At 35.4% G+C, this 26,285-nt stretch overlaps 1 protein-coding gene across 1 annotated transcript; it reads right to left on the reverse strand.

The window, feature by feature from the left end:
- Positions 1-21,284: 21,284 nt before the first annotated feature.
- Positions 21,285-26,060, reverse strand: LOC139852662 (probable pectin methyltransferase QUA3). Its single transcript, XM_071841982.1, has 7 exons — positions 25,521-26,060; positions 24,217-24,420; positions 23,897-24,107; positions 23,525-23,786; positions 22,480-22,854; positions 22,306-22,401; positions 21,285-21,856 (listed from the first exon to the last, which is right to left on the reverse strand). Exons 1-7 carry the CDS (start codon positions 25,953-25,955, stop codon positions 21,634-21,636), a joined length of 1,806 nt encoding a protein of 601 aa, XP_071698083.1. The 5' UTR covers positions 25,956-26,060; the 3' UTR covers positions 21,285-21,633.
- Positions 26,061-26,285: the final 225 nt, after the last annotated feature.

Genomic DNA, 26,285 nt, shown 5'->3' on the forward strand with positions numbered 1-26,285 from the left:
AGCAAACGGTAAATTAATTTCAGCAGATTATATATGCCGGAATCAAGAAATTAAACTGGGTAGCGAAATATCTAAGATTGATTTGATACCAGTAGAGTTAGGGAGTTTTGATGTAATAGTTGGCATGGACAGGCTGAAGGAGATGAAAGCAGAGATCGTATGTTACAAAAATGCAATTCGCATTGTACGAGAAGAAAGAGAACCCTTAATGGTGTACGGAGAAAAGGGCAACACGAAGCTACATCTTATTAGTAATTTGAAGGCACAAAAACTAATAAGAAAAGGTTGCTATGCTGTTCTAGCACACGTCGAGAAAGTACAAACTGAAGAAAAGAGCATCAATGATGTTCCCGTCGCAAAAGAATTTCCCGATGTATTTCCGAAAGAATTACCGGGACTACCTCCACATCGATCTGTTGAATTTCAAATAGATCTTGTACCAGGAGCTGCACCAATAGCTCGTGCTCCTTACAGACTCGCACCCAACGAGATGAAAGAACTGCAAAGCCAACTGCAAGAACTATTAGAACTTGGTTTCATTCGACCAAGCACATCACCATGGGGAGCTCCTGTTTTGTTTGTTAAGAAGAAGGATGGTACATTTAGGTTGTGTATTGACTACAGAGAGTTGAATAAACTTACCATCAAAAACCGTTATCCACTACCGAGAATTGACGACTTATTTGATCAACTACAAGGCTCGTCGGTTTATTCGAAAATCGATTTACGTTCTGGATATCATCAAATGCGAGTAAAGGAGGATGATATTCCAAAAACTGCTTTTAGGACGTGTTATGGTCATTACGAGTTTATGGTTATGCCGTTTGGATTGACTAACGCACCAGCTGTGTTCATGGACCTTATGAACCGAGTGTGTGGGCCATATCCTTGACAAGTTTGTCATTGTTTTCATCGATGACATACTTATTTACTCAAAGAATGATCAAGAGCACGAAGAACATTTGAGAAAAGTGCTAGAAGTATTGAGGAAAGAAAAACTCTAAGCTAAGTTTTCAAAGTGTGCATTTTTGTTGGAAGAAGTTCAATTCCTCGGTCACATAGTGAACAAAGAAGGTATCCAGGTGGACCCGGCAAAGATCGAAACTGTTGAAAAGTGGGAAACCCCAAAAACTCCGAAGCATATACGTCAATTTTTAGGATTGGATGGTTACTACAGAAGATTCATCCAAGATTTCTCCAAAATAGCAAAACCCTTGACTGCATTAACGCATAAAGGGAAGAAATTTGAATGGAAGGATGAACAAGAGAAGGCATTTCAGTTATTGAAGAAAAAGCTAACTACAGCACCTATATTGTCATTGCCTGAAGGGAATGATGATTTTGTGATTTATTGTGACGCATCAAAGCAAGGTCTCGGTTGTGTATTAATGCAACGAGCGAAGGTGATTGCTTATGAATCTAGACAATTGAAGATTCACGAGCAAAATTATACAACTCACGATTTGGAATTGGGTGCTGTTGTTTTTGCATTAAAGACTTGGAGGCATTATTTATATGGAGTCAAAAGTATTATATATACCGACCACAAAAGTCTCCAACATATATTTAATCAGAAGCAACTGAATATGAGACAACGCAGGTGGATTGAACTGTTGAATGATTATGATTTTGAGATTCAATACCACCCGAGGAAGGCGAATGTGGTAGCCGACGCTTTGAGTAGAAAGGACAGAGAACCTATACGGGTAAAAGCTATGAATATAATTATTCGTACTAACCTTACTACTCAAATAAAGGAGGCGCAACAGGGGGTTGTAAAAGAAGGAAAGTTGAAGAATGCGATACCCAAAGGATCAGAGAAACATCTTAATATTTGGGAAGACGAAACCCGATATAGGGCTGATAGAATTTGGGTACCAAGGTTTGGAGATGTGAGAGAAATGGTACTTAAAGAAGCACATAATACCAGATATTCAATACATCCCGGAGCGGGGAATATGTATAAAGATCTCAAGAAACACTTTTGGTGGCCGAGTATGAAAGTCGATATTGCTAAATATGTAGGAGAATGTTTGACGTGTTCTAAGGTCAAAGCTGAACATCAGAAACCATCAGGTCTACTACAACAACCTGAAATCCAAGAATGGAAATGGGAAAACATTACCATGGATTTCATTACTAAATTGCCAAGGACTGTAAGTGGTTATGATACTATTTGGGTAATAGTTGATCGTCTCACCAAATCAGCACACTTCCTGCCAATGAGAGAAGATGACAAAATGGAGAAGTTGGCGCGATTGTATTTGAAGGAGGTTGTCTCCAGACATGGAATACCCATCTCTATTATCTCTGATAGGGATGGTAGATTTGTTTCAAGGTTCTGGCAGACGTTGCAACAAGCATTGGGGACTCGTCTAGACATGAGTACTGCCTATCATCCACAAACTGATGGGCAAAGCGAAAGGATGATACAAACACTTGAAGACATGCTACGAGGATGTGTTATTAATTTCGGAAACAGTTGGGATCGACACCTACCGTTAGCAGAATTTTCCTACAACAACAGTTATCATTCTAGTATTGAGATGGCGCCGTTTGAGGCACTTTATGGTAGAAATTGCAGGTCTCCGATTTGTTGAAATGAAGTGGGGGATAGACAGATTACGGGTCCGAAGATAATACAAGAAACTACCGAGAAAATCATCCAAATTCAACAACGATTGTAAACCGCCCAGAGTCGATAAAATAGCTACGCGGACAGTAAAAGAAAAGATATAGAGTTTGAAATTGGAGAAATGGTCATGCTTAAGGTTTCACCTTGGAAAGGCGTTGTTCGATTTGGTAAACGGGGGAAACTAAATCCAAGGTACATTGGACCATTCAAGATTATAGATCGTGTCGGACCAGTAGCTTACCAACTGGAGCTACCTCGACAACTCGCGACTGTACATAACACTTTCCACGTCTCGAATTTGAAGAAATTTTTTGCTAAAGAAGATCTCACTATTCCATTGGACGAAATCCAAGTCAATGAAAAACTTCAATTCATTGAAGAACCCGTCGAAATAATGGATCGTGAGGTTAAGAGACTTAAGCAAAACATGATACCGATTGTTAAGGTTTGATGGAATGCTCGTAGAGGACCCGAGTTCACCTGGGAGCATGAAGATCAGATGAAGAAGAAATACCCGCATCTATTTCCAGAAGATTCGTCAACACCTTCAACAGCTTAAAATTTCGGGACGAAATTTATTTAACGGGTAGGTACTGTAGTGACCCAAAATTTTCCATGTTTATATATATTAATTGAGATTGATATTTACATGACTAAATGTTTTCAACATGTTAAGCAATCAAACTTGTTAAGACTTGATTAAATGAAATAAGTTTTATATAGACATTTGATCACCCAAGTTGACCGGCGATTCACGAACGTTACAAAATTGTAAAAACTACATGTTGTGGTATATATAGACATATATATATGGTTGACATGAGATTATTATGAGTAAGTATCTCACTAAGTATATTAACAATGTGTGATATACATAAGAAATGAGATTACTAAGTTAAGAAACTCGAAATGATATATATAACGATTATCGTTATGATAACGTCTACTAAATATATATGTATCATATTAAGATATTGATACACTATATTTAACAAGATAAAATGATATTTAAATATATCATTAAGTGTATTAACAATGAACTACATATGTAAAAACAAGACTACTAACTCAAGAATTACGAAACGAGACTTATATGTAACGATTATCGTTGTAACGATATTTTAATGTATATATCATATTAAGAGATATTCATACATCATAATATCATGATAATATAATAATTTAACATCTCATTTGATATATAATAAACATTAGGTTAACAACATTAATTGAGATCGTTAACTTAAAGGTTTCAAAACAACACTTACATGTAACGACTAACGAAGACTTAACGACTCCATTAGAATGTATATACATGTTGTGTTTTGATATGTATTCTTACACTTTTGAAAGACTTCAAGACACATATCAAAGTACTTCTACTTAACAAAAATGTTTACAATTACATCCTCGTTCAGTTTCATCAACAATTCTACTCGTATGCAACCGTATTCATACTCGTACAATACACTGCTTTTAGATGTATGTACTATTGGTATATACACTCCAATGATTAGCTATTAGCAGCCCATGTGAGTCACTTAACACATGTGGGAACCATCATTTGGCAACTAGCATGAAATATCTCATAAAATTACAAAAATATTAGTAATCATTCATGACTTATTTACATGAAAACAAAATTACATATCCTTTATATCTAATCCATATACCAACGACCAAAAACACCTACAAACACTTTCATTCTTCAATTTTCTTCATCTAATTGATCTCTCTCAAGTTCCATCTTCAAGTTCTAGGTGTTCTTCATAAATTCCATAAGTATAGTTTCATAAAAATCAAGAATACTTCCAAGTTTGCAAGTTTACTTCCAAGCTTTCTAATCCATTCCAAGTAATCATCTAAGATAAAGGAACCTTTGTTATTTATAGTAGGTTATCTTTCTAATTCAAGGTAATATTCATATTCAAACTTTGATTCAATTTCTACAACTATAACAATCTTATTTCGAGTGAAAATCTTACTTGAACTGTTTTCGTGTCATGATTCTGCTTCAAGAACTTTCAAGCCATCCAAGGATCCTTTGAAGCTAGATCCATTTTTCTCATTTCCAGTAGTTTTATCCAGAAAACTTGAGGTAGTAATGATGTTCATAACATCATTTGATTCATACATATAAAGCTATCTTATTCGAAGGTTTAAACTTGTAATCACTATAACATAGTTTAGTTAATTCTAAACTTGTTCGCAAACAAAAGTTAATCCTTCTAACTTGACTTTTAAAATCAACTAAACACATGTTATATATCTATATTATATGCTAACTTAATGATTTAAAACCTGGAAACACGATGAACACCATAAAATCGAATATACGCCGTCGTAGTGAAACCGGGGACTGTTTTGGTTTGGATAATTAAAAACTATGATAAACTTTGATTTAAAAGTTGTTATTCTGGGAAAATGATTTTTCATATGAACATGAAACTATATCCAAAAATCTTGGTTAAACTCAAAGTGAAAGTATGTTTTTCAAAATGGTCATCAAGATGTCGTTCTTTCGACGGAAATGACTACCTCTTTAGTAATTGACATGTAACTTAAATTTCTGACCATAAACCTATACCTTTTCTGTTTGGATTCTTAAATTAGAGTTCAATATGAAACCATAGCAATTTGATTGACTCAAAACAGATTTAAAATGAAGAAGTTATGGGTAAAACAAGATTGGATATTTTTGATCTTTTTAGCTACGGGAAATGTTTAACAAATCTATACAAATCATATCCTAGCTAACTTATATTGTATTATACATGTATTCTAATATATTATGTAATCTTGGGATACCATAGACACGTATGCAAATGTTTTGACATATCATATCGACCCATGTATATATATTATTTGGAACAACCATAGACACTCTATATGCAGTAATGTTGGAGTTAGCTATACAGGGTTGAGGTTGATTCCAAAAATATATATACTTTGAGTTGTGATTTAGCCTGAGACGTGTATACACTGGGTCGTGGATTGATTCAAGATAATATATATTGATTTATTTCTGTACAGCTAACTGTGGACAACTAGTTGTAGGTTACTAACGAGGACAGCTGACTTAATACACTCAAATCTTTAAAACATAATAAAAATGGTTGTAATTATATTTTAATCATACTTTGATATATATGTACATATTTGTATAGGTTCGTGAATGGATCCGTGGCCAAGTCTTATTTCCGAGGAAGGAAATATCTGTGAAGGTGAGTTATAGTCCCACTTTTAAAATCTAATATTTTTGGGATGAGAATACATGCAGGTTTTATAAATGATTTACAAAATAGACACAAGTACGTGAAACTACATTCTATGGTTGAATTATCAAAATCGAATATGCCCCTTTTTATTAAGTCTGGTAATCTAAGAATTAGGGAACAGACACCCTAATTGACGCGAATTCTAAAGATAGATCTATTGGGCCTAACGAACCCCATCCAAAGTACCGGATGCTTTAGTACTTCGAATTCATTTTTATCATGTCCGAAGGATTTCCCGGAATGATAGGGGATATTCTTATATATGCATCTTGTTAATTTCGATTACCAGGTGTTCACCATATGAATGATTTTTATCTCTATGTATGGGATGTGTATTGAAATATGAAATCTTGTGATCTATTGTTACGATTTGATATATATAGGTTAAACCTATAACTCACTAACATTTTTGTTGACGTTTAAAGCATGTTTATTCTCAGGTGAATACTAAGAGCTTCCGCTGTTGCATACTAAAATAAGAACAAGATTTGGAGTCCATGTTTGTATGATATTGTGTAAAAACTGCATTCAAGAAACATATGTCGATGTAATATATTTCTATTGTAAACCATTATATAATGGTCGTGTGTAAATAGTATATTTTAGATTATCATTATTTGATAATCTACGTAATGTTTTTAAAACCTTTATTGATAAAATAAAGGTTATGGTTGTTTTAAAAATGAATGCAGTCTTTGAAAAACGTCTCATATAGAGGTCAAAACCTCGCAACGAAATCAATTAATATGGAACGTTTATAATCAATATGAACGGGACATTTCAAAAACATAGTGTCAATTCAATTTTTACGATTTAAATAATACTACTACTACTAAATAATAGAAATAATAAAAAAAAAATTAGTATAGCAAAATGGTGAACAAACAATATTCTCCGTAACATCTTTTAAAAAGCCCACGTTATATTTTTTTTTAAAAGCTTATCTTTTTCTTTTTGCAACATAAATATGAAAAATAAGAAAAAATACAAATACAAATACAAATACAAAATATATATATATATATATATATATATATATATATATACAAAAAAAAAATATAACTTTAAAAAAAAGACACAAGAAAACAAAATAATATCATGTCAAATGATATAATTTAGTAATCGGATAAGCCAAATTATACAAAAACTAGTTGTTGAACCCTCGCTTCGCGTCGGGGGTTCGATTTTCAATGCATTTTATTGCGTTTAGTTTGTAAAATTATTTCGTGGCTAAAGAATGATGTCGTTTGTGACGACCCGAAAATTTCCGACCAAATTTAAACTTTATCTTTCTATTATTCCGACACGATAAGCAAAGTTTGTTAAGTTGAATCTCAAGAATTTTAAACTGTGTTCATACATTCATTTAACCTCGACCAAGTTCCGACGATTCACGAATCATTATATAAATGAATATGATTATATATATATATATATATATATATATATATATATATATATATATATATATATATATATATATATATATATATATATATATATTATAACTTGAAAATGTTAACAAAGTATTAGACATATAATACTTTACATGAACGTATTTGTTTCCGTATATGTTTGATATATTTATCGACGAAATTGAATGATTATATCAAATGATTGAGTTATCAAGATTCATTGAATACAAGTCTCTGTTATGAGGTCCACTGTGATTTAAGAAATCTGTCTTTTTTATCAGTATTCGAAATATTTGGAAATATGATTTACAAAAGTGTCATTAAAGAAAGTTAGTCAAGAGTTAGTAAAGATTCCCGTTTAAATTTCAAAAGCATACTTTACAGTGATTGCCTCGTGACCCTTGGTAAATTAATTATTTAGTTTTCATATTACTCAAAAAATTATTTGATATAATAACTTCTATTATTTAAACGAGTTTAAATTATAAATATAACTAATTTTTAAAAAACTAAATATTATAATAAATAAATACTCCAAATATATATATAAAATTATATTCCTAAATAAAGATATATATATATATATACACACACACATATATATTTTACAATGTAATATTAATATAATTATAAGACGTTTTGATTTAAATAATATTTTAAATTTTAAATATATTATTAAATATATTTTAATGAACAACGAGTAGTTGATTTACAGAAGTAAATGATCAAAACACTCAAATGTATAAGTTATACTTAGTGTAACATAATTTATCAATGATTTTAGTTTATATTTTGACAAGGGTACAAGTCACATAACGTAAAGTATTAGTTTTCTAAGCGTACGAGAATGCGTTCGAGAAACCGAAACCGAGACATAAGTCGAGTGACAACGTACGAGACATTGGAACTAAATTTACAAGTTAACTATATACGTAAATATAATATTATATTTATATAATTATAAATATTTAATATATATATATATATATATATATATATATATATATATATATATATATATATATATATATATATAATTATAATATATAAAAATGAGTGTCGGTAAGGAAGGTTAGTCGATCACAGCTGTACCAGGGTGCCATGCGATCGCATGGGCACCACCCTTAAACACCATGCGATCGCATGGAGGGTGAGGACAGGTCAGGTTGTATAAAGCTTGATGTTTTCAGCCGAATTCATTTCTCATTTCGTCAAACTATCCCTCTGCTCTCCATATATATTTATAATAATATATTTATTATTATTATTATTATTATTATCATTATTATTAAGATTAATATTATTATTAGTAGTATTAATATTAGTATTAGTATACATAAAATTCTACGACGAGGTTCTACTCACGTGTTTTCAAAACGAGTTTTTGAGAGGGATAGAGCTAAGGAAATTATGGGTTATGGCTATGGAGGTTATGGGTATGATTCGTGGGTATGCTCGTGAGTCAAATCTAGTGTTTATCATCTACGTTGCGTCTACGTACTTTCCTGCAATATTGAATCTCAATATTGATATGTGAGCACTCATAACTTAACTTTTATATATTAATAGTGTATCTCTGACTAGTGCTCGAGTATATATGATTATGCATGCTTGTATGTTTAATTTTGTCGTTAAATAGTTTATGATAGATCATGAGTTTAATACATATGCTACTAGGATAAGGTATATGTTATGCATGTCGTTGGAAAGTTGATGAAAAATTAATAATTTTTCATTTAGAAAGTGTATGATTTCGATGAACGGATTAAAAGATATCGTCAATTGAATTATTTATAATTTTAATGTATTATTGTTAAAATGATTATCGTTATCGTTATCGTTATCGTTATCATCATTATTATCGTTATTATTATTATTATCTAATAATCAATAATATTATTATTATTATTACTATTATTATTATTATGATTATTATTATTATTATTATTATTAATATTATTAAAATAATTAATATTTTTATCAAAACTATCATTTTATTATTTTTATCGTCATTATTATTATTAAAAGTATCACTAATATTAAAACCATCATTTTTATTAAAATTATCATTTTTAATAGAAATATCATTGTTATTATAAAATATCATTAGTATTATCATTTTAGTATTATTATTATTTAAAATTATCATTTTGAATAGAATTATTATTTTTATATAAAATATTATTATTACGATTAATACTAAAAAGTATCGCTATTATTAAGATTGTCATGATTAGAATTATCATTTTATTATAATCATTAGTAAATATAAATATTGTTATTTTTATTAGTAGAATAATAATTATTATTATTACAAAATAATACACTTTCACTTATTATTGTTATTATCGATATTATTTTATCAAATCAATATGTGATACAAAGATATTTTACTACATGTAATATAATTACATTAATAATACCTATCATTATATTTTTATGAAATTAAATGGACTTTATAAATTTTATTACTTAAGATATATAAAAGTATATTTTTATTTTAATATAAAATTATATTTATTAATAAATAAATTATATTATTACACTAATAAAATCTGTTAAATATATTAAATATTTAAAAACGACTATATTTAAGTTATATAATAATCATGTATAGAGTTTGAAAGTCATTTTGGGTCAAGTTGACTTTTGTTGACTTTTGCATATTAGTCTCGAGCATTAAGATTGTGATACACTACGGTTTAACCTAAATTGCTAGACAGATATTGACCAACATATAAATATATATACTTAATATAGGTTCGTGAATCCGAGACCAACCTTGCACTTGTTCAATGCCATCATATGCATAATCACTACGAAATACAGTATTGTGAGTTCATTTGATCCCCTTTAACTCTTTACATTTTTGGGACTGAGAATACATGCGCTGTTTTTATAACTGTTTTATTAAATGTTTTTTTTAGATATATTTTTGAACTGAGAATACATGAATTGCTTTTATAAATATTTGAGGAAATAGACATGAGTACTAAAAACTACATTCTATGATAGAATTATCTGGATTCAGAGGTTCGATTTCTATAAAGATTGTATTATCGACCATCGGTGAGAAATTTTTGCATTGCACGATGCATTAGCTACCGAAATGGTTCTATTTGTTAGCTACTATCGGTGAGAAATTTTTGCATTGCACGATGCATTAGCTACCGTTTTAGCTACCCTCGGTGAGAAATTTTTTCATTGCACGATGCATTAGCTACCGAAATGATTCGATTGTATTAGCTCCCATCGGTGAGAAATTTTTGCATTGCACGACGCATTAGCTACCATTTGTGAGTTTATCGGTGAGAAATTTTTGCATTGCACGATGCATTAGCTACCGAAATAATTCGATTGTATTAATTACCATCGGTGAGAAATTTTTGCATTGCACGACGCATTAGCTACCGTGAAACATCCCAACCCGTAATCCATACGATAAATTTTTTTATTTATTAATACACGTTTACGCGCCAATTAAATATGTAGACCATTCCACAAGTTCCATTTAAAACGTACCAAAATTTAAATGTTTACAAGGCACGAAGGCCATTAATTAAGTTTTATACAAGTTCGACCCACTACAAATGATAGTTTATAATCTAAACGACACTTCGAGCATGGTTTGGGACTAACCTATCCAAAACGTTAGGCCAACTTCCAAAAGCTCCAACGAAATATCATCAAAGGATACGTAGTGCCCAACAACCCCTTTTTCCCTATCCGCACCTGCATCTAGAAGGATAAACAACGAGAGGGTAAGCTAAAGCTTAGTGAATACAATAATTATACACATACATATATAATATACCTACTTGCAAACACTCAAATACACATACCGAAATACATGCTAGCAACACCATTAGCTTATCAATCAATACGAGGCTACCAACCCCCAATACCACAAGCTAGCATAACAATTGCATAATTATATATAACTCAAACAATATAATAAGCCTTCGCTTACAACACAAATAACCATGGTTAACCAATCGTACAAGGGAATGGCGCCCGCGAAAGGCCATCGGAGTTCACAACGTCCATTAGTGTACTTAGCACCTCGTATCACTAACCCCCTGGTGGCATCTTAACACCTCGATACTTCACCCAATTAGGTCAACTAGTACTCATTTGACCCATTTTAATTACTTAGACTCACAATCGAGTCAAACTTACCCATTAACACTTCTTTCATCAATTTAAAGGTGTATTAATGATCAACAACACCATTTAACACTTACAACCCCAAATCATAAGACCAAACCCTAGGTTATGGCCATTAGGGTTCATTTTCATAAATCTAACCCAAAACCCACCCATTTAACCTTCAATTGGGTCACACAAGCTCCATATGAGCCAAACCCTATCTCAAACTTAAATAAACTCAAAACATAGAGTTAGAACTTACCGAGACTATCAAAGTGTAGCTAGAGACACGAGGAACAACTTTAACACTTGGGTTCGGGCAAGATTCAACCTTCTTCTTCACCAAAATAAGCTTTATCACTCTTAAAACTTCACTCTCTCTCTAAAATTTAATTCAATTAAATGGAAAAGTCATAAATGGAGAGGGGATAAGGTTGAACCAGCCTTAAAGTCTCAAAAACCGGCCATAGGTGAAAAGACCTAAACACCCCTAAAAGATTCCAATTAAAATGGCTAAAATTGTCAAACAACGACATTTATCGCATTTCGCGACAAAGTGTCGCGTTTCGCGACAACCAAACGCGATAAACATAATTCAAACGCGATAACCTTGACAGAACTGGGGTTCTAGAGCTGTCGGGTTTCAGCCCACTTTGTCGCGTATCGCGACACACCAGGACGCGATGGGACACCTTCAGACGCGACAGAAGGCCTGATCAAACCATTTTCCAATATTTTCAATATTTGAACTATACAAACTCAAACATAGCTACAATATTAAACGTACACGGAGTTAGATGCGCACCTTAAGTCATATTCGGGGAAAACGGGATGTTACAACTCTCCCCCACTTTAATCGGAGTGCGTCCTCGTGATCCAAGCTGCATGACAATCCGGAAGATAAACCAAAACAAACTCTTCGGATTCCCATGTAAACTCGGAACCCTTTCGATGTCTCCATTGCACTTTGAAGGTTCTCACTTCCTTGTTTCGCAACATCTTAACCTTCTCATCAAGGATTGCAATCGGCTCTTCTGCATACTCTAGCTTATTATTCAACGCAATCTCATCTAACGGCACCCAAGTCGAGTCATCCGCAAGACACCTACGGAGATGGGAAACGTGAAACGTATTATGAATCCCCGCAAGCTCTTCGGGCAACTCCAGTCTATAAGCTACCTCACCAACACGTTCCAAAACCTTGAAAGGACCAATAAATCGAGGAGCTAACTTTCATCGCTTTTGATACCGAATAACACCTTTCCATGGCTAAACCTTAAGCATCACCATGTCACCTTCTTGAAATTCAATCGATCGTCTACCTTTATCGGCATAAGATTTTTGTCTATCTTGCGCCGCCTTAAGTCGAGCCCGAATCAACTCAATCTTACAATTCGTCTCCAAAACCAAATCGGTACTCCCGATTTCTCGTTGACCCACTTCTCCCCAACAAATAGGAGTTCGACATCTACGCCCATAAAGTATCTCATAAGGTGGCATTCCAATACTAGTGTGGTAACTATTATTGTACGAGAATTCCACCAATGGTAAGTGCTCATCCCAACTACCACCAAAATCAATAATACACGCCCTTAACATATCCTCCAACGTTTGGTTCGTACGCTCGGTTTGACCGTCCGTTTGAGGATGATACGCCGTGCTCATTTTCAATTGAGTACCCATATCTTCATGAAACTTATTCCAAAACCGAGACGTGAAACGAGTATCTCGATCCGAAATAATAGATATAGGAACCCCATGTCTCTATATCACCTCCTTGATAAACAACTTAGACAAATTCTCCGATGATATTGTTTCCCGAATGGGAAGAAACAAAGCACTCTTCGTCAATCTATCAACTATCTCCCAAATCATATCATATTGGGTTCTTGCCCTCTTTGGTAACTTGGTAATGAAGTCCATGGTAATGTGTTCCCATTTCCATTTCGGGACTTCCAATGGTTGTAACTTACCGTACGGCGTTTGGTGTTCGGCTTTAACTTGCAAACACGTGACGCATTGTTCAACATACTTAACAATATCACGTTTCATGCCCGGCCACCAATACTCCTTCTTTAAATCAAGGTACATTTTCATTGCACCCGGATGAATGGAATACTTTGACTTATGTGCTTCATCAAGGAGCACTTGTCGGTAACCACCCATCTTAGGCACCCACACTCTTCCTTGAAAAGATAACAAGCTATGCGAGCCTAACGTAATAGACTCCGTTTGCCCCACAATCCGCTCTTCATGCTTGTTGTGAACGAAAGCTTCAATTTGAATCTCACCAAGCTTTACAAGAAACTCGTTAGTAATAATCATGCGTAACGATCCTACTCGTAATCGCCGGATGTTGACTCTTTCGGCTTAGCGCATCTGCGACCACATTCGCCTTCCCCGGATGATAAAGTATTTCACAATCATAATCCTTTCCCACATCCATCCACCTACGTTGACGATAATTCAAATCTCGTTGATTAAAGAGATGTTTCAAACTCTTGTGATCCGAATAAATCGTACACTTGACACCATACAAGTAGTGGTGCCAAATTTTCAACGCATGAACCACCGCCGCCAATTCAAGATCATGAGTCGGGTATCTCTTTTCGTGTTCCTTTAATTGTCGAGAGGCGTAAGCGATGACTTTACCCCTTTGCATTAGAACACACCCGAGCCCATTTAAAGAAGCATCACAATAAACCGTCATGTCTTCTACCCCTTCCGGCAACACTAACACCGGAGCTTGACACAATCCCTATTTTAACAATTGAAAAGCAATTTCTTGCTCATTTTCCCAATTAAATCTCACGTTCTTCCTCGTCAATTTCGTCAATGAAGAAGCGATCTTAGAAAAGTCTTGGATAAACCGACGATAATAACCGGCCAACCCGAGAAAACTTTAGATTTCTGTAGGCGTAGTCGGTCGTCCCCAACTCTTTACCGTCTCAATCTTCCCCGGATCTACTTGAATACCATTTTCGTTCACGATATGGCCAAGGAATTGAACTTCCCTTAGCCAAAATTCACATTTGGAGAATTTAGCATACAACTTCTCCTTCTGCAACGTCTTTAACACACACCGCAAATGAAGTTCATGTTCTTTCATACTCTTCGAATAGACAAGTATGTCGTCAATGAACACAATTACCGACTTGTCCAACATAGGTTGGCACACTCGGTTCATAAGATCCATGAATGCCGCCGGTGCATTCGTAAGACCAAAAGGCATTACCACAAACTCAAAATGCCCATAACGCGTTCGAAAATCCGTTTTCTCGATATCTTCCTCACGGACCCGCATTTGGTGATAGCCGGACCGTAGGTCGATTTTGGAGAAATACGTTTCACCTTGGAGTTGGTCAAACAAATCGTCAATCCTAGGCAAAGGATAACGATTTTTGATCGTCACTTTGTTCAACTCCCGATAATCGATGCACATACGCATACTACCATCCTTCTTCTTCACGAATAAAATCGGAGCGCCCCATGGCGAAGCACTCGATCGAATAAAACCCTTCTCAAGCAACTCTTGGGTCTGATTTAACAACTCTTGCATTTCCTTCGGCGCTAAATGATAAGGAGTTTTAGCAATGGGGGTAGCCCCCGGAACCAACTCAATGCGAAATTCAACTTGTCTTTCCGCCGGAACACCCGGTAACTCATCCGGAAAAACGTCTTCAAATTCACTTACCACCGGAATTTCACGAATGGATGGTGGCTCATCTCGAGTATCAACGACATGGGCAAGAAAAGCCATGCCACCACTAACAAGAAAACGACGTGCCCTTGCAAAAGTGCATATCGGCACAAGTCTTCTCCGTTTATCACCGTGAATAATTAACTCACCCCCACTTGGGGTCTTTACACAAATAAATTTTTCATGGCATGCAATATCGACTCTATTATGATCGAGCCAATCCATACCAACAACGATATCAAAATCACCCAAAGTCATCGGGATGAGATCAATTTTAAAGTTTTTGGCACCAAACACGACATCACAATTTTTACACACATCCACCACTAGCACCGTTTTGCCGTCCGCTATTTCGACTTCTACCAGACGACTTAACTTAGCAAACGGTCTATTAAGTTTAGGTACAAATTTTGGAGACACAAACGAAAAATTTGCACCGCTATCAAATAGAATTCTTGCCGGATTAGAGTTAACAATAAAAGTACCTGAGACAACTTCGTTGGATTGCTTGGCTTCATCATTCGTCATCAAATAGTTGCGACCCCTAGCCGTACCCGCCGCCTTCTCTAGACGCTTAACATTATCGTTTCACAAATCGGGACACTCCGGCTTCTTATGCCCTTCTTTACCGCAATTAAAACAAGTGAGCTTGTTTCCTGAAGATGGTTTTGGACAATCACGAGCCATATGACCCGCTTGCCCACAATTGTAGCACGAAAAAGAAAAACCACCGGAAGCGCCCTTCTTCACGCTATTGACACTTTCGGAAACCTTCTTGTTCTTATTCTTCTTGTTTGAAAAGTTAGAATGACTAGAACCTTCAAACTTTCTTTTAGAAAAAGTGAAATCACTTCTCCTTGGAACCTCTGGCTCAAAACCTCGAGCCAATTCAAATAACTCTTCAAAAGACTTAGCCGCTCCTCGACTAATCTTACCCTTATACTCATCATTCATGGTACGGTAGAAATCTTTCATTAGCTTGTGATCGTCACCAACATATTCCGGACAAAAACGAGTCTTTGCCAAGAAGGTAGACTTGAGAGTAACCAAGTCCATTGAACCTTGTTGCAAATTGTGCAACTCGTCCCGGATTCTATCAAGATCGGAAGAAGTTCGGTATTCTTTGAAAAATTCCTTCTTAAACTCTTCCCACATCAAACTCATACATTGCTCCTCACCATATAAGTTGATTTTATCATCTCACCACAAATTAGCTTCTTCCCGCAACATACTAGAACCATACCTCGCCTTCTTCTCGGGAGGACATTCCGCGGTACGGAAAGCTCTCTCGATATCGGAAATCCAACATGTGCTTTTCAACGGATCCCGTACCCCATTAAACATCAGGGGTTGAGCATCCTTGAAATTTTTGTAATGGAAGTCCCGCCTTCCATTCCCACCGTTACCATCACCCCCTTCACCACGAGGATGAATGTTTCTAGCTTCTAATGCCTCCTCAATCGCGGCATTCATTCGCTCATTTATCATTTCGGTTACTTGTTCATCAACCGACTCTTGAAAAACCTTTCGAACATCATCAAGAAAATCCTTTTTAGCCTTTTAAAGATGGCCTCAACCTTGGTCGTGAGTTCAACGTCCTCACTCATAGTTCCATCATTGGTGTCGTGTCCATTTCTCATCTTCATTCTATAAAACGAAGTAATTAAGCAACGAAATGAAAGGACTTAACACATATGTATATACATATACACCACACTACCCATCTTGCTCAACAATCGTCGTACATCGCTTGTTTGACACGATTTGTACCCGTAACAATGGTAGCTAATCGTTGTTACGCGAGCACATCGTATTAACTCGCTAGTACAACGTCTATCTCACTTGATGATTGCTAAAACAACATAAAACAGTTAGTGCAAGGTTAATTCACATAAACACTAGCGCTAACAATTCTCGTTCCGACCCAAAGTCCTACAAGTCTCGCATAAAGCGCACACACAATAAAGTCTAAGTCTAGGCACCTATCTCAAGTCGCCTAAATCACTTAGACCATGCTCCGTAATCCATACGATAATTTTTTTTTATTAATACACATTTACGCGCCAATTAAATATGTAGACCATTCCACAAGTTCCATTTAAAACGTACCACAATTTAAATGTTTACAAGGCACGAAGGCCATTAATTAAGTTTTATACAAGTTCGACCCACTACAAATGATAGTTTATAATCCAAACGACACTTCGAGCATGGTTTGGGACTAAACTATCCAAAACGTTAGGCCAACTTCCAAAATCTCCAACGAAACATCATCAAAGGACACCTAGTGCCCAACAACCCCTTTTCCCCTATCCGCACCTGCATCTAAAAGGATAAACAACGAGAGGGTAAGCTAAAGCTTAGTGAATGCAATAATTATACACATACATATATAATATACCTACTTGCAAACACTTAAATACACATACCGAAATACATGCTAGCAACACCATTAGCTTATCAATCAATACGAGGCTACCAACCCCCAATACCACAAGCTAGCATAACAATCGCATAATTATATATAACTCGAACAATATAATAAGCCTTCGCTTACAACACAAATAACCATGGTTAACCAATCGTACAAGGGAATGGCGCCCGCGAAAGGCCATCAGAGTTCACAACGTCCATTAGTGTACTTAGCACCTCGTATCACTAACCCCCGGGTGGCATCTTAACACCTCGATACTTCACCCTCGGGTGGCGTCTTAACACCTCGACACTTCACCCTTTATTATGGAGTGGCGTCTTAACACCTCGACACTTCACTCCTAGGTGGCATCTTCACACCTCGATGCTTCACCTCGAGTGGCATCTTAACACCTCGATGCTTCACTCGTCACGTGAAATGTGGTGTCTTAGCACCTCGACACTTCACATCTCACGCTACAACAAATAGATACATTATATACCTACACATATAATTATTCCACTCACCTTAACGATTCGGTGACGGTTTTATACTTCCGCAAGCTTCAAAGCAAAGTACCTAATATAATAAGTACTTCAATCAACACAATATCTAGTTGGACTAAAATACCAACAATTAACTTATGTGCATTTAATGACTTAATGCATTAAATGCCTCATTTTCACCAAAACCGCCCTTAAGGGTCAAGACTCAACTTCAATCACTAAAGCTAGTGAATTAAAGTCCACTAACACAAACTTGGGTATTTCATACCCACTTCACCCAATTAGGTCAACTAGTACTCATTTGACCCAATTTAATTACTTAGACTCACAATCGGGTCAAACTTACCCATTAACACTTCTTTCATCAATTTAAAGGTGTATTAATGATCAACAACACCATTTAACACTTACAACCCCAAATCATAAGACCAAACCCTAGGTTATGGCCATTAGGGTTCATTTTCATAAATCTAACCCAAAACCCACCCATTTAACCTTCAAATGGGTCACACAAGCTCCATATGAGCCAAACCCTATCTCAAAATTAAATAAACTCAAAACATAGAGTTAGAACTTACCGAGACTATCAAAGTGTAGCTAGAGACACGAGGAACAACTTTAACACTTGGGTTCGGGCAAGATTCAACCTTCTTCTTCACCAAAATAAGCTTTCTCACTCTTAAAACTTCACTCTCTCTCTAAACTTTAATTCAATTAAATGGAAAAGTCATAAATGGAGAGGGGATAAGGTTGAACCAGCCTTAAAGTCTCAAAAACCGGCCATAGGTGAAAAGACCTAAACACCCCTAAAAGATTCCAATTAAAATGGCTAAAATTGTCAAACAGCGACATCGCGTTTCGCGACAACCAAACGCGATAAACATAATTCAAACGCGATAACCTTGACAGAACTGGGGTTCTAGAGCTGTCGCGTTTCAGCCCACTTTGTCGCGTATCGCGACACACCAGGACGCGATGGGACACCTTCAGACGCGACAGAAGGCCTGATCAAACCATTTTCCAATATTTTCAATATTTGAACTATACAAACTCAAACATAGCTACAATATTAAACGTACACGGAGTTAGATGCGCACCTTAAGTCATATTCGGGGAAAACGGGATGTTACATACCGATTGGTGAGATTGTTTTGAAAATTTCCGATGATCTTCATATGAATGATTTTTACAGCAGTGGGCAGACCTGCACAGATTGTTTTCGAAATATAAGTATCTTGTGGTCTATTATATTATTGGAAATGATTGTTTATGATAAACTAATGAATTCACTCACCTTTTGGTTGACACTTTAAAGCATGTTTATTCTCAGGTAATAAGGAAATCTTCCGCTGTGCATTAGCTCATTTTAAAGATATTATTTGGAGTCATTCATGACATATTTCAAAAGACGTTACATTCGAGTCGTTGAGTTCAACAAGATTATTATTAGGTCGTTGATAGTTGATATAATATGAAATGGTATGCATACCTGTCAACTTTCGCTGAAATGAAAGTTTGTCTTATGAAAACGAATGCAATGTTTGTAAAATGTAACATATAGAGGTCAGAACCTCGCAATGTAATCAACTATTGTGAATCGTTTATAATCGATATGAACGAGTCCTTTCATCGTTGAAGCTCAACTCGAGTAGAACTAAAAGGTATAACCCGTGAAAGATTTAAATGTTATTTTAAATTAACAATATATGTCCATCTCTGCGTTTAGCTATGTAATTATCGACTTTTAAAAATTTAACGCAAAATCAACGTGTATGAAAAGTACCTCAATTTTTTAGCGTTTTTAAAAAACGTCCGTTTAGCGTATAGTTAGTGACATTGTGTTCCTAAAATTATTTTCAGTTTAACGATGGTGTCGGAAAAATTTAACTCGTTGCGAGCTAGAAGATAGGACCCGTTGAATATTTGGGTGGAGTTTATTTAAGATTTTATATGAAAATAGTAATTTGACACTTTACTCCCTGTTTGGGGGGTTGATTTGAATATTTGGAAAAAGTGTAGGAGTCTTTGTTCTTGTAGTCAAATTTAATTAGAATTTTTTTTTTAAAAAGTGAAATGACGAAATACTTAGGTACTATTAATATTTTTGTCTATTAGATAATATAGTAATATGGTGGTGTCATATTGATTGATGTTTGAGTTATCATGTCAACAAGTTATTTCATTCAACAAAACCAACTCTTTCAACCTAGGAAGAAAATAGAAAAACAAAACCAAAGAGAAGAGAAGTGCGTATTTGTGTCCAATACATTGTCATTTGTCCCTTTCACTTCTTAAATTACTGGAACATTCAAGCTTTTTTTTTTTTTTTTTTTCTAAAAACCGAAACTTTTATAGAACACGAGACGTTCATCAAAAAGATGAAGACTCGGAACAAGGATACAAACAAAGGCACCGAGGCCAAACAACACAAAAACTTCTACAAACACTCGCACACATACAAAGATAACTCAAAGAGACTAACAAAATGACGAACTAAAGAACGCAACAAGCTTAACCATCAAACTTAGAACTTCGAATGACCACCCCTTTACCTTTCTTTAGCCGTGCCCTCGTCCCCTCTTTAAGCTTCGGAAGCGTCTTCGACCCAATCAGTTTACCTTCCACCCTAACCAAACCTTCAATATCTTTCACCGCCTCTTCGAAGAAACTAAACATTCTACCCGACCCACCACCTTCGCCCGACCCGATTACCTAATCGATCAGGACCCAACCCAGGCCCACCTCCAGGCCCCACATCACCAATTATTTAATAAATGCCAACATTACTAGCGATTTTTACTAACTAGACTAGATGTAACCAAAGCAAAACTTAATATTCATTGTTTTGCAATAAACAAAAACCCTTAATCTTATACTATACGGAGTAATAGTTTAAGAAGTTCTTAAAATTTTTCAAAAAAAGTAAGCATTAAAATTTAGGAATAACAATACAAAAAAGTATAAAGATCAGAAATAAAGAAAACTGATTACTGTGATAAAAATTAAACATTAGAAAATATCTGGTGAAAGTATATTATCTTGTTATTATCAGTTTTGTGCTACCAAATTTGGTCTTATAATGTTACATAACTTATGCCCTACTTTTTACCCCCACTTTAAATTAACTACTGCAATCTTCACATAAAATGATAAAAACCAGATGAACTAACAAGAAAGCTACAGCCTTTAACAGATAACAAAAATTTCCATTACATAACTTACACATCAAGAAAGTAACTTGCACCTTTTGACGCATGTAGCAAGTTTCTAAAAGATAACTTGCACATCAAGAAATAAACTTGCATCATTTGATGCATGTAACAATTTTCTAACATACAACTTATACATCAAGAAAGACAGACCACACTCTTTTCAAGAAAGATTTCAAATCTGGCCGCAATTTTACCCCCGCACATTAATGTTACTTGCAGTTCAAGCTATTAAAGTTGCATCCTTTGATGCATCGTAGAAGTTTCTAACGTGTACCTTACACAATTTTGTGTTCACTTGCTGTATTTGAAGGAGATAAAGGATGCATTACTGGGACGATGAAGGTAACGTCCAAAGTAGTTTTGTAGCAACCAGAATTTGTTCATTATAGTTTGATTCTGGTTCTGAATTGTGTATTGTAGATTCCCATCTTACAGAGCGTGCAATGTGATCTAATCTACTAATCATTTCAGATGAATCACGAACCACAACGGTTCCTTCAGGCCTTAATAACCGGTCTATTTCAACAATCACATCTACAAGGTCACATCTGCACAAAAAAAAAAAAAAAAAAAAAAAAAAAAAAAAACAGATTTAGATAGGTAAACAATATTGATGATCTAAAGCATGTGTGCCATCCAGCGGAAAAAGTCAAAAAGGGCACGGGTCTAAATCAGTTCGAATAAGTAGTAACTAAGTATCAAACGTTTGAATTCATTTGTCCTTACAAATTTGAAACAATATTCATTTTGGGTAAAATGCTCGCAGAAACCTTATGCGAGCAACCTGAACAGGGAAAACCTTATCCGTTTACCAGTATCCATTTTGAGGAGTGACATTATTTTTTTGGGAAGTTTTTGGTTATAATTACCTATTCGTTCTTGCCATCATTACAAAGATTGGTATAACATGTTTGTTACAATGTTATTGCAGACCTCATAATAAAAAGTAAAGCAAAAATAAAAGATATTGTAAAGCTTAGTAAGTGGAGCATCATACCTGTTCTTGCCCGTGACGGGATCTTTTATGAGTAACTCAACCGAACCCATGTGGATGAAGTCGTAAGTCCGTGGGTAACTCGAGAAAGGTTCACACCTACAGGAACAACAATAAATAATAATAATTATATAACATTCAATAGAGATAGTTATAAACAAACGGGAAATTACTCACCAATCATGATAAACACCAATAAGGCCTCTATCAAATATGATACCGAGAGTTGATGGCTTATTATATGGAACAACGTTCATCACCCACACTGGATCAGAAATCATCGCAGCAGCAAAACCACCGAAATGCGCATCCATGTCCATTACATTTCTTACTGATTCAGTCCCGAGTTTTAAGTTCAACGTCTTTTTGTAGTAAGTAATCCTTCTTTCCCACATGTGCATGTCTGATTCAAACCCTTCATTTCCATTTCCAATTAAACCAGCCCTTGATGGAGTTTTTAATAATCTTTGTGGCCATTTCGGAATTTCACCAATTGCAAGTTTCCCTTTGACAGAAGACGTCTGACTCACGCATTTTTTTAACTTAACGTACCTGCAACAATCATCGTCCATATTATTAATGCACCTACAGATTCATGCATGTATGACTAACTTAGGGATGGCAAAAAAACCCGTATCCGATGGGGAAACCTAAAATCCGATATTTTGGGCCGGGTTCGGCCCCGGTAAATGGGTCTAGGGCCGGGTATGAGGATGGTTTTTAATTTTTTTCAGGTGTGGGTCCGGGGATGGATTTAGACACAAACCTGATTACCCGGCCCATATACCCGAAAAAGATCCTAATCCATATACCCGGCCCATTAACCTGATACACCGGCCCGTAAAACCTATTACTCGGCCAGTATACCCAACAAAAGACTCGAATACCCATAGGAAAACACGTTTACCAGATAATTCGTAAGCAAATAGGACCCGGATACCCGTGGGGAAACCTGTTTACCCGCTAGTTAGTAACTAAACGGGACCCGGCGGGTCCAGGTTTGGGACGAGTTTTTTTTAATCGGGTTCAGGTTTGGGATTACCTAAACCCGGGCCGATGCCATCCCTAGACCGATTGCATGACAAGGTTGAAAAAGACGCGAGACGGAGACTGTCACTTAGGACCTTGAAAGGTCGAGTCGGGGTCGAAACATACGTTGACCAACGTTGACTTTTGCATGTAATTATTATAATGTCGAGTGTATGTATGCATATAAAATTACCAAGCAGAACTAGGGTCATCGGACTTGTGACACAATTTGAACCCGTGTTCACTTAGGCTATCGAGACATGAAGTATCCACGGGTTTCTTCCATATAGCAGTATTCCCATCAACAACAACCGACTCATAACACAATGCTTTAGCGACTGCCTGAAGATCTTTCCATTCTTGATCTAGCCCGTGCCACTTGACCGGGGGACCCGAAATAACTAGGTACCCTCCTGGACGAAGTAACCGATCAACCTCCATAAAATAAGTAGCATCTGCAAAGTGACATGTTTATCTTGTCAAAATACAATGTTCATCTAGTACATATTATTAATCAAAGGAATTAGTAACAGAGTATATTCAAAGGGAAAAAAGGTTCACTTACTGTATGCTGTAAACGGTATCAAACAGCGAGAGCAATGGATTAAGTCGAACGAGAACGCGGGAAACGGGAGCCGGCGAGTGCCAAGCATCAATACAAAAGCTGGTATTCCTCTTTCTAAAGCGAATTGTATCTGTGATTTATGCGAATCTCTTGGCGCAAAAGAAAGCGTTAAAAGGTCTTCCGCAAGTAAATACCCTCCAAAACTTGCAACCTGGAAACATGCTAACCGATAATTTAAAGTTGTACTAACGTTGAAGTGGTATATGACTTGGTAAACATTTGTCTTTTCGCTAATTAACATAAAAAATTGCAGATCTTACCCCACATCCCATATCAAGAACCGTTCTAATAACCCCGCCAGAAATAGGAATATAATGCTCAAGTTGTTCGATATAATGTACAGCGCCATCAGGAAACATAGTACCACCACCGGGAAATATAAAGTGTGGACCTTCTTTTTTCATCCATCCCTGATGACCTTTCCTCTCGGCTAATTTATTATAAGGCATGTTTTCGTGCCATATCTGTCATTGAAAAAAAGTATATTACCATACTAATATAATATGTGATGCTTTTGTAACATGGTTTGAACTACAACTAGGCTGTCAGAGGCTAGCCGTTATAATGTAATAAACAGAGTAAATGACAGTTTTTTTGGGTGAAAATTGATAATATAAATAAACAGATCTGAAGATCAACAAGGTACGAAACCAATTCAACAAAAAACATAAACTAGCCTAGTCAACAGACACAATAAACAAACCTGTGAACAAACAACCGAGCTAAACCCAACACAACCTAACCAGCAAGATGTCTGTTATATACAAACTTTAGTGAGAGTCTGATGGCAACTTTTTGAGGTTTCACAAGATCATACAACTCCATTAGACCGGCACAAATACTTAAAATAGACCATTCATCTTAGTGGCCAATAACAACATACATTTAAATAAATAAAAGGTAATCTATCAGCACATGTGCACAAGTAGCATTGAAGCTCTTGCTTTAAATGCTAAAACATGGAAACATACACAACCACTTGTCACATGATTCACAACAGAAAGCATTCGTGCTACTTCTTTGGTAACTCAAATACAGTTCAAAAAACCATTCAATAATTTGCATTGTAGAGAGATTAAAACAGACAATATTTCTACATAAAAGAGATTCACAATAAACACTATTACCTAATACCTACTCCCTATTTAGGCACTTCCTTAATTCAAATTTACCTCGTCCTACTGCGAATCATATCACAAAGTTGTAACTACATAGACATGTCCAAGAAGCTCTCTAACAGTAACTAAATTGAATAGCATGATTAGCATCAATAACAAGTTTTTTTTTTTTTTTTTTCCTTTTTAACACCAAGTAAACCTTGCCAAATCGTATAACTACTTAAATTTTGCATTTTTGTTAGCATATACATATATATAATTGTTAGTTTGCATTCAAGTAAACATTGTTCACCCTTATAGTCCTAAATCATACAAATAGTCATCAAAAAACAAGTCTTTTATGGCCAGCAACATAAGGCTCATGTATTTACATATAAATTATGGGTTTATTTAATTGGAGTAATGATAATGATCAAACAATGTTGGTCCAATCAAAGATGAATTACCTTATACAGACTAGTAGGCCACTGAATAGGAATATTATAACCTTCCGGCGGAGGTACCAAACACAACTGCCGTTCCTCCGGCGCCGGACAATGTCTTTCCCGGTAATAATTCATGTCCCTACTCAACAACCGGTTCCGGTTGGGATCTTCACAAGGCATATAATCTACACTATCCGAGTCACATGGTTGAATTGTAACATTTCTACCGGCTTCAATTAATGCAATTAGATGGTGCCGGCGTTTAGCTCCGGTGGTTGATGTTATTAAATCTTGGCTGCCGGAAACGGCGATTGAATCACCTAAAGGGGTTAGAACAAGAATGAAGAAAAGAAAAATGGCGGCGAAAAAGATTAAAGAAACTAAATCGAGAAACCGCCATCGATGTTGTTGTCTGGTGTGGGTTTGTTTAGATGAGGTGAGATCGAGATTACCCATTTTTGTTTTTGATTGAAAAGATTTAAAGATGGAAACTTTATGTGTTATATGTTCAGGATCTTGGGTTTGATGAAGAACAGAGAGATGTATTTTTGTAGATTTTAGATTTTAGATTTTAGATTTTAGATTTTATGAGTGCATTTATTGTTGTAAGAGTGAAGATTGAAGAAGACCATGTGAAAGTGAGACGAGTGTTTTTTAAGATTTCTCAACTTGTAAAAATTAGATTAAAATTTAGATACTCACATCGTACGATGAGTGAATCATGACAAAATTATGCCGGGAGTCCGTGTGGTTTGTTTAAAAAAACTATCCAAATTTAAAATTATT

The sequence above is a fragment of the Rutidosis leptorrhynchoides genome, chromosome 6 (genome assembly GCF_046630445.1).
Source record: "Rutidosis leptorrhynchoides isolate AG116_Rl617_1_P2 chromosome 6, CSIRO_AGI_Rlap_v1, whole genome shotgun sequence".
Taxonomy (NCBI): Eukaryota; Viridiplantae; Streptophyta; class Magnoliopsida; order Asterales; family Asteraceae; genus Rutidosis; species Rutidosis leptorrhynchoides.

Excerpts from the sequence above, each read along its gene's own strand:
- LOC139852662 (XM_071841982.1), bottom strand. The coding sequence starts at position 25,955 with ATGGGTAATCTCGATCTCACCTCATCTAAACAAACCCACACCAGACAA. Across the intron at positions 22,402-22,479 it reads ATTGGTGTTTATCATGATTG|GTGTGAACCTTTCTCGAGTT; the intron begins GTGAGTAATTTC and ends TTGTTCCTGTAG. Across the intron at positions 21,857-22,305 it reads CCCGTCACGGGCAAGAACAG|ATGTGACCTTGTAGATGTGA; the intron begins GTATGATGCTCC and ends TTTTTTGTGCAG.